At 43.4% G+C, this 13,551-nt stretch overlaps 1 protein-coding gene across 2 annotated transcripts in view; it reads left to right on the top strand.

The window, feature by feature from the left end:
* Positions 1-6,241: 6,241 nt before the first annotated feature.
* Positions 6,242-13,551, top strand: part of TOX (thymocyte selection associated high mobility group box) — a 292,833-nt gene continuing 285,523 nt past the window's right edge. The window contains exon 1 of one of the 2 annotated variants that reach the window (XM_040626093.1): positions 6,242-6,576. In XM_040626093.1, coding sequence (XP_040482027.1) covers positions 6,475-6,576 — 102 coding nt within the window. In that variant the 5' untranslated portion in view covers positions 6,242-6,474. The remainder of the gene's footprint in view (positions 6,577-13,551) is intronic. The other variant, XM_040626092.1, reaches the window with a different exon arrangement.

The raw sequence follows: 13,551 nt of genomic DNA, 5'->3' as shown, positions 1-13,551 counted from the left end.
GGTGCAGAGACTACCTCCAGACCTATGGAGAGTCCACATTCTCCTTTGGCAATACAGCCAAGATCCCTGGGGAACATTCTTTCCCTGTGTGACTAAATCCTCAATGCTCTAGTATTACATCCAATTTCTTACGTTATATCTTCAGTGGAGGTGTTCTCTCGGTGTTTGCGAAAGAACTCTCAAGATACACGACTTGAAGATACTACGTTGCTGCCTCTGAGTATACCCCCCTCCAGTCAGGTCCTTTAATCTTTCTTAAAGGTCTTATTTTCCCAATCCTTTAATCATCCCTGTGGTAGAAAACTAAGTTCTCATCCCTTTTTGTCTCACTCTGGACGAGGTGCTGACTGGCCCAAGTCCTGTGGATTGTATTTACATGTTTCCACCCAAGTGATACCTTGCCGGTTTAAATTGAAGTGTTCCTGTTGACTCATCATGTCTTTTTGAAAACCAACAATAACAAAACACAGCTATGAACACAGTTCAAAAGAAGACACAGAGTGTACAAGTAATCCAGAATTATCTTTCCTTTGTATTACTCTGGGTCCCTTTCGGGCCCCACTTCATGGGAAAGGGTGACCCTTGATCGTCCATTTTCACCAAAATAGCATTTACTAAAGCAGGAATATTAACTCAGGTAAAGCAAAAGGACTGTTCCTTTCATCTCAGCAATTCCATACCTACTCACCTTCCAAGTGACTTTTTATAGAATATTAGTTTACGTTAAAAAAAAATCCATTTAATTGCACGGGAGAAACACTTCACTGCCACACTCCAGGCCAATCCCATGTTGCAGCTGCTCCTACTTAAGGGATAATTGTGGCCTCACTCTTTTCCAAGGAACTAATTCTGATTTTGAAAGGATTTGTCCTCACAGTTTATCCTGATGAGAGAGGACTGGATTATTGCTGTGTAAAATAGCTGAAGAGTCCTATTATGGCTATTATGCCACAAATGTTGTATACTGTTAAAGATCATAGTACTGTCCCACACTCAGTGGTAAGATGTGCAGACATTGGCACCCTTCCCATATTATGTAAAAAATACTGCATTTTATGAGTCATTTAGTACCATGTGAGGTATCTGTGGACCCTATATCATTTCCTTCAAACTTTCCTCATCATTTTGAAATCCTTTATTTTCTGGTTGAAAGACTTACAATCTAGTCATTTCTCACTAGTCTCCCCAGGAAATAAACTTCAGTACTCTCTGTTCTCCCACTGCATTATATTATGGATTGCATATCATTCTATTTTACATTTAAATTACTTTAGAAAACTATTTAAAAAAAAAAAACTCTGGACAACAGTAAATTCTAACTGGTAAATTGAGAAAACATAAACGTTTCCTATTGAAACCATTGATGATGTTTCTAGAAACTTGAAGACGGGTAGGATTCAGCATTGGTTAGGTTGTAAGGAAAAAAAAAAAAACCTATTTCAGCCATAATCTTCTTAGGCAGGCAGACCTGTAAACACGTGTATAACAAAATGGCTTATAATACAAAGTGGCCCATACGAGGTGTTCAAATGAATGGTATTTTAAAAGAATGAAGTTTTCTTCTACAAGAGAGACTGGGGTATCAGCTATTACTGGAAAGCTCACCCTTAAATAAGAGGAGGCCAGTGAAGGGCTGATAATAATTTTGTTATTAAATACAGCATGCTTTGATTTTAGTTTCAATATTTGGCATTTCAAAATAAATCCCTCTATAAGATCTTCTATCCCCATAGTCAATATAGAGAGGGCTATTACCCTTAAAGTAATTAACTCCAAAAGCTAACCAAAAATACCCCTCAAGAAGTGCCATTTTGTTGTTGTTGTTGTTGTTGTTGTTGTTGTTGTTGTTGTATTAATTTTAGGAGACTCCTCATAACTCGTGGATAGGATTGACTGTGTAAAGGATATCTTCCCTAATGCAAAACATTCTGTGTGTAGTTTGGTGACATTACTATGAGATTTAGGACTTATATCCACAGCACAAAGAATCAGTAAACATAAAATGTGGTCAATGGAAACAAGTGAAAATTTGAAAACACAACAATTATGAAACTATAATTAAAATGAAGATCGGTAGTGTTGAGGGAACAAAAACAAGATGCTAAGTGTGGTTTGTAATTGGTGGTTAGGGTTTCCAGTGTAACTTGTAAAACTAAATAAGAAAGTGAAATGAAATGTAAAGAAATTATAACTTGGTCCAGGACATAGTAGGCATTTCAGAAAGGAGAGCTATCGACTTTATTACATCAGTACTAGTAAGGAGATGTTTTGTTCATGGATAAACATTTTTTGGTAATGACAGTTCCTAGTTCAAATGACCAAATTGTAATTTGGGTCTGTACAGCAATTCATTCCTGTTTCTTTAGAAAAACTAAGTCAATTGCCATACTCAGTCTCTGTAAGGGCAGTGCACATGATAGGGACCTGCAGTGGTGACCCCTCTATGTCCCCTATGAGAGCCAACACAAAATAACAGTCCAGCCAGGAAAATTCACTCACATGAAAATGTGCTTTTAACATTCCCTTTGTGCCCATGTTATCTTTCCTCCTAGACCACTGGTTCTCAACCTTTCTTGAAAGTGGTAAGCCACTGGACAGCTTTGCAAAACGCCTATGCCCAGACCCTACCCTAAATGGATCGAAACAGAATCTATGGGGGAGGATCCCAGGCATGAGTGTTTTTCAAAGCATCTAGGGTGACTCCACTGACAAGACAAAATTGGAAATACTGCTCTAGAAGACTAGAACACATCTAAAACTGAAACTATTTTAAGTAATTTTTTCTTATATGTCAACCTATATGCAATACATACCATAGAGCTTTACTCTGCTTATATGTCTTTGTTGAATTAATATACAAGCCAATGGATGGACAAATAAATTAGTAAACTTAGCCATGATGTAGCATTGAATGTCCTAGAAATTGAAAAATAATATAACGCCTCTCAACAATTTTTATCTCCCAAATTAACAAGATTTACTCATTGGTTTAGCTATTCAACTTCCACCAAGCTTTTCTTGGGAGAACTGCTCCTGTTCCATATATGATGGGCCTTGGGTGGAGCATTTAAAAAGAATATTTTTTTCAGATCACACTGAGATGATCTCCATGGTCTGCTCTTCATGTATGAGTGATTGGGCTTAGGAGTTGTTTTTTTTTTTCTCCCCAAACCAACAGCTCACATTCCCCACCTGATCTGGGAAAAACTCAATTCTGTCACACCAGCTGAGTGTCCTACAATGTAACTCAATTCTAACAGTATCTCCCTGGAGATAGCATCAGATCTCACAGGTTAAGGGCTCAGCCCCACAAGACTGCCTGCACTGCCCCAAGAACAAGAAACCCACTTGAGGCGGCAGTCGCAAGCCCAGGGTGTTAACTGGGCTTCTGACCGATCAGCTATCAATCAGAGGTTCTCATAATCCCCTCCTCGGGTTTGATGAATTTAGTAGAGTGGCTCACAAGACTCAGGGAAAACAGTTTACTTACTGTTTACCCATTTATTATAAAAGGATATGATAAAGGATACAGATCAACATCCAGATGGAAGGAATCACAGGGTAAGGTATGTGGGAAAAGACATGGAACTTTCATGCTCTCTCTAGGCGGACCACTCTCCGTGATCTCCACGTGGTCACCAATGCAGAAGCTCTCTGAGTCCTGAACTTTAGGGGTTTTTATGGAGACTTCATCACGAAGGCATGATTGATCATTAACTCCATTTTCATTCCCACGCACTGCCCCCCCCCCCCATGAAGTTGACTTTCATGGTCTACTCTCCATGTATGAGTGATTGGAGTCAAGAGTTTTTTGATCAAAAGCTCACATTCCCACCCCTGACACCAGACCACACACAAACATACCACTTCGACTACCGATTGCACACAGAAGAAACCAGGCCCAAATTAAGTAGAGGGTCACACAGTTCCCGTGCATTTGGGTTTCTCCTCAAGACAGAGCAAACTGGTAGGTCTAGGGAACAAAGTATAGACATCATTGTCTTCCCTAGGTGTCAAAATGCTGATAATGATATTGTTTCTGTCCTGAAACTTTTCATCTTCCTGATGTTCACGGGGCCATCAAACAGACATCAACTGCAGATTCTAAGGAAGTTTTCAGAATTGAAGTTTGAAATGATGTAATGCTGAATTGGTAATGCTGAACTGATGATAGAAATTTAAGCTTGGAAATATTTAAGTTAAATTCAAAAGTTTTTTTTTAATTGTGTAAATACATTATAAGCATATTTTAGCATCTACAATTGAATTTTGGACACTGACAATACAAAACACAAAACATTTAAATTTTATTTTAAAGACCTTTATTAAGAGGAAAAACATTTTCTATTTTTTATTTTATTTTATGCCTTGAAGGACCTGTAAATACGGAGGTTCTTCTGAATCCAGTGGAGAGGAATTCTTTTTTCTCACTGCTCTCTCTCCCTCCACAATTTCCACCATGTCAATCTTGAGATTGGGGAAAAGCTGGATTTTCGCTACTTATAAAAAATGATGAAGGGACGAAAGAAAACAATGGTTTAAGAGAAAAAGGATGCAAGGAGTACAAAGCAATGCTCAGTAAAAGGTTCCTAAAAAGCCACGTATAGATGTCCAATGATGTTATCATTCCTTATACTTTCTTCATAGATTTTCTTCCAGATCTCTCTGATTGTACCTGACAGGTGCTCTCAATTGCAGAGGAAACAACATAGCTGTGAGAAAGTTGTACAGAGCAGTTGGCAATCAACATGCACTGTACAGCTGTGTGGAGTGGCAGAATGTTATTAGTATCCACTTTAGCACCAGAAACAATTGGAAAGGATGAAGTACTTCCAGGCTCTTTTGCAGGGTCTTGGGCCCTACTGTGTCTGGCTACTTCCTCCTGGGAAGGCAAATATCACCCACTCTTGCCTGGACTTCCCACCAAGGACAGAGCCTCAGGGATAAATCTGTTGGACTACAGCCAAAATACGCGGATTTTTTTTTTTTTCCAGCCATCTGGAAAAAACGAAGTTGCAAGTTTCTGTGTTTCAGAGGTAAGGCGGGAAAACATAATTGGTGACTTCTTCCTCCCACTTACCAACCAGAGAAATGGGGAGGCTGATTCCAGGTCTTCTGTGCCTCTCCAAGAACATCACTGGGCTACCCATTACAAAAAGTCAAGAATCCCGTCAGGGGCAACTAGCAAGCGCACGTGTTTTCCCTCTAGCCTGATCTTGTGTGTTGATGATTGTTTCCCTATTTATGCTTTGATTTACCCCCGTGATCTTTCTAGAGTCTCTAGGGCTGCCTTTAGCTTGGCAAACCCTCCAGTGGGTCACAGATCTTTCGGAGGTGAGGGCTGGAGGCGGAAGCGAGCGACAGAATGGGGTAGACTCTTAAGCCCATCCACACCCTGCAGTCCCTTCCTGTCCCTAGCCCAGTAGCCCACTACAGCGCACAGATGATTCGCGCTCCCTGCGGGTTCCCGGTCCCCAGGACCGGCGCTGCGTGGAATAGCCACCTCCACCAGGGGCTGGGAGTAGGAGTGGGGACGCGGAGATGGGAGTGGGGAGAGCCACGAAAGGGGATGTGGCGGACGCAAAGAAAGAGGTGGGGACCGCCGCGGAGGGGGCGGCAGGAGCGGGGTGGGGCCGGGGCGGGCCCGGGGGCGGGGCTGCGCCACAGCGCCCCCTTGCTGCGCGCTCCCCGCCGTGCCCCGGGGCCGCCGGTGGCTGGGGCTCCGCAGCCCCTTTGTGTGCGACGCGCTGCCCGGGAGGAGAGCGGCTCCGGCACAGCGGAGTCTCCGCGGAGTCCCGCCGCCCCGGCCCGGTCCCGGCCGCGCTCTCCTCCTCTTTCTCCGCTCCTCCCTCCTCCGGCCCCCGGCCCCCAGACCCGAGCTGCAGCCATTGGGCCGCGAGCAGCCCCGCGTCCTGCCGCGCACCCTACCCCGCCCGGCCCGGGGCGTTCACCCCCCCCCACTCCCTCCCTGTCCCCCTCTTCATTCCTCCCCCCATCCCAGGCCTCCAAGGTGGAGAAAATAAACTAAAAGCAGAGCAACTCAGAGACTCCAATAAAACGCCCGGGACCTAGAGCCCGAGCGCGAGCGCGTGTGCCGGGCGGCGAGGGGCGCGGGAGGCGGGGATGGGGGGGCGGGCGGGGGGACAATGAGCGCATGAAGTTACCTGCCCGGCGGCTGCGGCGGCTGTGGCGGCGGGGCCGGGAGGCGGCGGCGGAGCAGGCTGCGCGCTCGGCGCCGACGGGTGCGCGCCGCGGCTTGGGGGAGAGTTGAGCGCTTTTCCCCCCTCTTTTTTTTTCTTTTTTTTTTTTTTTCTCCTCTTCTTCTTAAACAAACCACAAACGGATGTGAGGGAAGGAAGGTGTTTCTTTTACTCCTGAGTCCAGACACCTCTCTCTGTTCCGTCTAAGCTTGTTTTGCTGAACACTTTTTTTAAAAAAAGGAAAAGAAAAGGAGTTGCTTGATGTGAGAGTGAAATGGACGTAAGATTTTATCCACCTCCAGCCCAGCCCGCCGCTGCGCCCGACGCTCCCTGTCTGGGACCTTCTCCCTGCCTGGACCCCTACTATTGCAACAAGGTGAACGCTCTGCTTTTGTTTCCACCGTGTTCTTGCTGCTTGGTCCCGGGAGGGGGGCGGCGGCGGCGGCGGGCCGGCTCGGCTACCAGGGCTAGTCGGCGGAGGCCGGTCCCGGGCGCGCTCGGCTCGCAGCCCGCTACAGCCCTGCGTGCGCTTGGGTAGTAAATACTGTGCAGCACCTCCGGGGGTTTGCCAAACACGGCGATTGTACGGAAAGTGACACGATTTGCTCGGATTCTTTCCTTCCTGCTGTTCGCGACTAAGGCTCCCTGCTTAGGTTTGCCGGGGGGCGTTTAAAAAAAAATTAAGGGAAAACCACGGAATACTTTGGGGGTGTGTCTGGGGTCCGGGAACGGAGGCAGAGAGTAAGAGAAGTCAGTTTATTTTCTAGTTTCCCCTTATCCCTCCCGCCCTCTCACGGGCTGCGGGGACTCGTGGCACCGCTTCCCTGACCGGGATTAGTTGCCAGGGGAGCAGCCGGGAGTCGGGGTACAGGGACCAAGGAGACGCCTCCACCCCCCGCCGGGAAAATTGCTCCACAAGTCTTTTGTTTTCCCCAACCCTTTCGGGCGGCCGCACCCTGTGTTCGGAAGCTGGTCTGTGGGCCAGGGTGCAGCGGGGTAGCCGGGTTTGGGGGACAGCTCCGGCTTGGGGGGGGGGGTGCGCGGTAATTGCAAGTTTGTTAGAAGCCAGGCGAGCGCGTCGAGTTTACGTCCGAAGCTCCAGCACTCTGCACGGGGCTGGAGCAGGGTCCCAGGCTGGGCTGCACTTACAGCCGATGACCCTAGGTGCCAAGGCCGCGGGGGACCCGGGCGCAGCTGCCCAGGAGGGTGGCCCGGGGCGGGCGTGGGGTGGGGGGAGCCGGCCGGGGCTACTGCTGAGCTCAGCTTGTCCCATAGATAGAATAGTCAAGGGATACGAATGGAGGGGGTTATTCTCGGTGCTTCTCCAACTCTCGGCCCAGGGAGGGTCGACGCGCGGGGACCGGCCTCGGAGAGCAGCCGCAGGGCCACGGCTGTTCTGGTCTCGGGGTTATTGGACGTGTGTAAGCGGTCCCGCTGGGTGAACGTCGTAGGGGAGGAATGAGTTCTCTGAGACACGGGGCGAGTGGTTTAGACGCCCAGCTCCAGCTCGACCTGCCTGATACTCTATCCCCTGCAAGCAATTCCTTGTCGGCCCCTCGGTGAATTCCACTGGATAAATCCTTGGGACTCCTAATATTTGCCTGGTGGCGAGGCATCATCAAACAGCTTTTTTACGTGATATAGAGGTATTTAGCGCGCTGCATCCTCAGCCTCCGGGCTCCTCACCACGCCACCGCCTCGCAGCTCCGAGTCTTGGTCAGTCGGGACACACACACACACACACACACACACACACACACACACACACACACTGTGAGTTAAGTGAACTACAGATATCACTCAGTGCAGAAGCTCCTTGATGTCGTGTACGTGTAAGGCTCAGTAAAAGGGATGTGCTGTATGCCTATGATGGATAGGCAAGTTTGAAACGAAGGAAATAAGAGTCTTGAGCAAGGCAGGAAGGCTTTTTATCATACATGGAGCTCTTCAGCTCCGAACAGGTTGGAAAGCTTGGGTAACTTTGGCAAGAGAAGTTTGTGTGATGAAGTTTCATTATTTGTTAGTAGCATAGTTCTTTTATTCTAAAACCTGTTTTGCCTTTATAAGCAAGTATTTTGTGTGTGTAACATATTTTGCTCGTAGCACTATTACTAACAAAAATAATTAAGTAGCAGACCTATCATGGATAGTAAACACATCTTCCAGGGTAGTAACCAGTATGAAAATGTCAGAACCATTTTGGCAGTGAAACTGGACAAATCTTACTGGATTTATCGGTGATTTTAGGCTCCAAAAAGAAGGTAATGACTTGGATACACATTTCACTTGTCATTCTTGTGATAGTAGGGTCAGATTTAATTTAAAAGTTAAATGCTTTGGAAAATCAAGAATTACTTCAATATATTAAATCATTTTCCAATTAAGTGCTTTAAATAATTTTCGTGCGTTGTGCTGTGAATTGAATAAATTAATTTAGAAAGTCTTCAGAATTTCTTTACTAGCTCATTGAAGTTCCTTTTAAGTCCTCCCGTGTATGAGGAGCAAACTGTTCTTTTTAAATGCAAATTAGCCACCCTTTCTATAGACTAGTTGCAAGTCTTCTATTTAACTTATCCAGGGAATAATGGATTTTTAAAGATGCAAAGTCATGATATACTTCTAATAGTAGGAAGAGACTTCATGGAAATGCTTCTCGAAGAATGCCTTCCCCTGCCTTTCTCTGTATAGCAGTCTATCAAATATATTTGTCACTGATCCCCGATTATATTAAATATACTGAGTACGTTTGGTAGGCCCCAGAAAACCCAGACACTAGTTTTTTCTACTCCATCATGCTCAGCACTGGTACACAATTTCTATCCAGCTTCACTATTTTAGTTGCTTAGAATGTAGTCAACTAGCATTCATTTTTACAATGACTCAAGTGCATTTGCAGGGATATGGAAGATGGGCAGAAGTTTGGAAGAGGTAACATAAGAAATCTGTATCTATATTTAGTAAAAATAAGTTGGATCAGACTTCCCTCAAAGAGCCAAGACAGCAAAGTAAACCTTGGGTCTTTCAGAGGTGTAATGAATATGTGGGTTATTACAAGAAACACTTACTTTGTCAGGTTATTTGTTTTTAATAGGTTGATAAGATCATAAATTAATAATTATCTTTATTTTAAATCTGTCAGCACTTTTGTAGTGAAAGTTGGTATGCTAAATCCCAGTGGAACCAGTATCTTTATGTGCTTCAGAATCATGCAGTTGTACCTACAATTTTCCCACTGATCTTTTTTTCAATGTAAGAAGAGACCCTAATCCACAAAATGAATATCCTCTTCCCGAAGCTTTTCTAAACTAAAAGGAGCTTGTGTTACCCTGCTGACACTTTCGGCTGCTGCTCTATAGATTGCCAAAACGCTACTTACATTTTTCAGTCAATAAACTCCAGAGGAGGAATTTTTTTGGGAACAGTTTAATCTACTATTGCTCTATTGTAAGAGCACACTACGTTATGAGCACATCACTATGCAAACTGGCCTCCATTTTCACATAGCCCATTGCGGGAGAAAAGTGAGAACAATGCGGATGATGTTGGTTATGGCAACAGTGCAAGGCATCTCTTATACAAACAGCCAGAATGGATGGCATGTTGCTGTATATAGGTCAGCCTTTGAAACAGCAGCGTAGCTCTTCGACTGGACAGAAACATGCAGGCTGAAAGTAACAGTGTTCACCTCTTGGAACTTAGAGCATGCTTACATTTCAGACATTGAGAGATGGTACCATAGTCAGTTTCATCTAATTAAGACTATTTTAAGTAACATTGTATCCCTTAATTGAAATTGCATGAAAGGAGCTCACAACTGGAGTGCAGTAGTAAAATATAGTCCTATTTTTTGTCCTAGTCGAAGGTGTCAGAGCATCAGTTTAAATCTATACCTAAGGAGTAATAACAGTTCCTTTCAGTTTCTTAGTGCACTGTCATTTGTAAAGATTGTTTTCACTGATTTTATGCTAAATTGGGACAAAGAAGTGGCACTTTTTCATTTTTGCAATGATGTGATGTGTTCAGTTATTGCTCAGTATCTGCCCACATAAGGAGCAGTAATACAATGATGTTATGACATGGCTAATCACAGGGATGCTGACCTCTGCCAGCAGTGGGAGAGGAAATAATGGTCTTCACTGTTCTCAGTGGTTGCTTTTGTGGAATCAGGTCCTGAATCTTTCTTTGGTTGGTTTAGACCCAGGGAAGTCCAAGACACAAACCCACGCTTAATACTAGTTATACACAGAGTAAAGAATAATGGCCGTTTGGGATGTTGGGCTTTTGTCATTGAAATGAGGAAGGACAGTGTATAATCTTTTCATATAAACATAGGAAGAAGGACCTATTTGTGACGAACTCAGCGTTGAAATGTCAGGGCTAACATTAAACACTCAATAACTTTTGAAAAAAAACAAGATTCATTATTGTCTCTGCTAAATCTCCTTTGAGCTTATTTTCCCATTTATTAGAGCATTATGTCTTGTACTTAAATGTGGCAAAACTCAGCACATCTAAAATATAGTAGGTGCAAGCACATTAAGGTGGAGTCGTTATTCCTACTTTAATAAATGTAAGAAAAAAGAGGAGGATGGAAGAAGGAGGAGGAGGAGGAAGGGGAGGGTTATAAGCAATTTAGAGCATCATGCTTGATTAGTTCTCTACCCACCTCCATAACTTCTAGGACTTGAGTAAATTCATAGTTGATACTTGGGACATCGTTAGTGTGATTAAAACTCCCCTGGGAGTTTAATTGGCTGGATCTTTCTTAAGTTTTGAGTTCCTTCAAATGTGCTTTAAATAAAATTTTTATAGGTAAGAAACAGCATAAAACAAGCAATAGGTTTGGGCCACTAAATCAGATATCATACAAAAACCTCAAATGTAGCTATCTTGACTTTGTGGGATATTTCACTGTCACAAATTCCAATTTTAAATGTCTATGCAAAAATTGTAGTTATGGGTTTTGGAGAGATCAAATGCTATTTTTAACACAGCTTATGTGGTTTAGTATACTCACAGTTTATCATATATATTTAAAGTTACTGAATAATGATATTTAGGAGTGTTTTAATATTTTATTTAGTTAGCAAGACTAAACTGATATTTAAATATTAATATGTTGCTTATTGTAGATCTTTTTTAAATGATGTGATTGCAAGGGATGTAAGAACAGGAAAGAAGTAAAGCACCTGAACCTGGAAGAAAAAGGGAAAGTTCCAAGTTTAACAGTGGCTTCCTTGGGACCAAAACTGGGTCTTAAGTAGTGGTTTTGGTATGTGGAACTATTTTTGTGGCCATACTTTTTTGTGATGGGCTCAATTTAAGAGAGAGATAACATAGAGAATTGGAGGGAAATCTTATTAAGCTACAAAGGATGATTTATTCTAGTGTTTTCCAACGTTTTGCTGGGATACTAAAAAGTTGAAAAGACCCTGGGGCTGTTTCTCAACTGCTGGTGACCCTTCCTGTCCTGATTCGAAGACCTGCCCTCAGCAGCAGGTCTGTCTCTGTGCCTCCTGCCTCTACCCCCTTCCCCTTCTCCCCTTCCCCCTCCCCCCTTCCCAAACACCTCCAATCCAGGAAGAGCCTGGCACCCTGGCTTCTCTCTGCCCCAATCTCAAATTGAACCTGGGAGGTCTGTACATTCTAGTGTGAACTCTCCTCCTCTCCTCGGGAACGTGACTCAGCATTGTGGTTGTCTTGGAGAGCATGCTCCCTTTCCTGCTTGTCATCATTGTTACCATCATCATGTTGACATATCCATTCTTCCTCTAGTACCTGACCCTATTTTCTGGTTAAGGAAATTGGAATCTGCCAGTCTTCGGGCTCATACCCACTTTTTTAAAATCCTGAATTAGGCTCTTCTCTTTTTCTGCATTTCCTCATCTGAGTGAATGACATAAGGTCATGCAATAATAGACCAAGAAACTGTGGATAGGATGCTGTGAGGGGAAATAACTATGGCAGTCATTTCTAAGCTCTACTAGTTTCCTCCCCCCCCCCCCCATTTTAAGCACAGTGTATTTAGAGCTTGGAAACAGCTCCTGGAACATCCTTTTCAGTGGGAAATCTTTATTTAGATTGTAAAATGGTATGGAAGTGGGACTGTGGTCTCCCGATCTTTAGTTGGCCTGCTATAAGTTGGGTGAGTTATGCTTACAGAAAGTAAATGGGTTAACAGACTTAAGTGTTCTCATCAGAATATGCATGGAGAACGAAAATGAGAGGAGTTGGACACACAGGACTTATTTAACTAATCAATTTAGATAATGTATCCTACATTTTAACTATCCAAACATGAATCTCAAGGTTCCTGGGAAGTCTTAACGCAGAATATTTATCTCGTATCTCAACAAAAATGAAATGTAATGATCATGACTTGATTGAATGCTGTTCACAATTACACTTTAAAAATATTATCAATTGTTTAAGATAAAACTTACATTGTATACAACGAAATCCAAGAATCTGAAATGTACACCTTAGGAGAACACAAGATGGTAGTAAACCGTAGTTCATAAATCCTGTGGCCCCAATGGTAGTTCTTGCCTGTAAGAAGCTCCCGTGTGAACCATCTAAATACCTGAACGCCACCTTGTTTATTTAAACTGAATTGAAGCAAAATTTAAATATGGTAATATTTTACCAATTCTACAGATACTTTCTTGCCTTTCCTTTACTTCCATTTTGGTATTATTGAGATATTTTTTCAATTGACCCTTGCACTTCTCAGAGTCAGATAGCCTGTGGTCTCCAGCGGTTGATGGGACCCGCAGTCGATACCAAATCGTGTTAAATGGATTGTCCGTTAGGAAGTTGGAGTGCCAAGACGATACAGCTTACATCTGCCCTAATGAATTTGAGAATTTTTTTGTTTTAAACCATGCATGCCAAGTTTCCTCCCGAAGAGCAATTTCTCATTAAAAACAGTTGAGTTATAAACTGCTTAGAAATGTGGTTTATAATGGAAGTGCCAACAGACTGTTAATTATAGCTGTTCTTCTATAATACTTCGAGACATGGAATTCACATTAACCTGAATGAGCTTTTCCTGGTTATAACATGTTTCTCCCTATAGCATTCATTTCGAAAATGGGAACATTATATTGCTCTGTGCTTGGATGTTGATGGTGCAGCAGAAAAGACCAGAAGGAAGATAATGCCAGAAAGAAATCCCCTGCTCTTTCGTGACGGGAGGTACCAATATTTTTCCAGACCTCTGTAGTTTGGTCTATGGCAAGTTTGCCTCACTTGATGAATAATTTGAAAGCGAACTTTTAAACACTATCCTCAGATTTCCATTTTACTCATGAAAAATCATCATTTATACATATTTATACTACCAAAGGTC

This window comes from Ursus maritimus, unplaced genomic scaffold (genome assembly GCF_017311325.1).
Source record: "Ursus maritimus isolate PB19 unplaced genomic scaffold, ASM1731132v1 scaffold_9, whole genome shotgun sequence".
NCBI lineage: Eukaryota > Metazoa > Chordata > Mammalia > Carnivora > Ursidae > Ursus > Ursus maritimus.
Note: the sequence above shows the minus strand (reverse complement) of the source record. Positions and strands in the feature narration are given on the sequence as shown.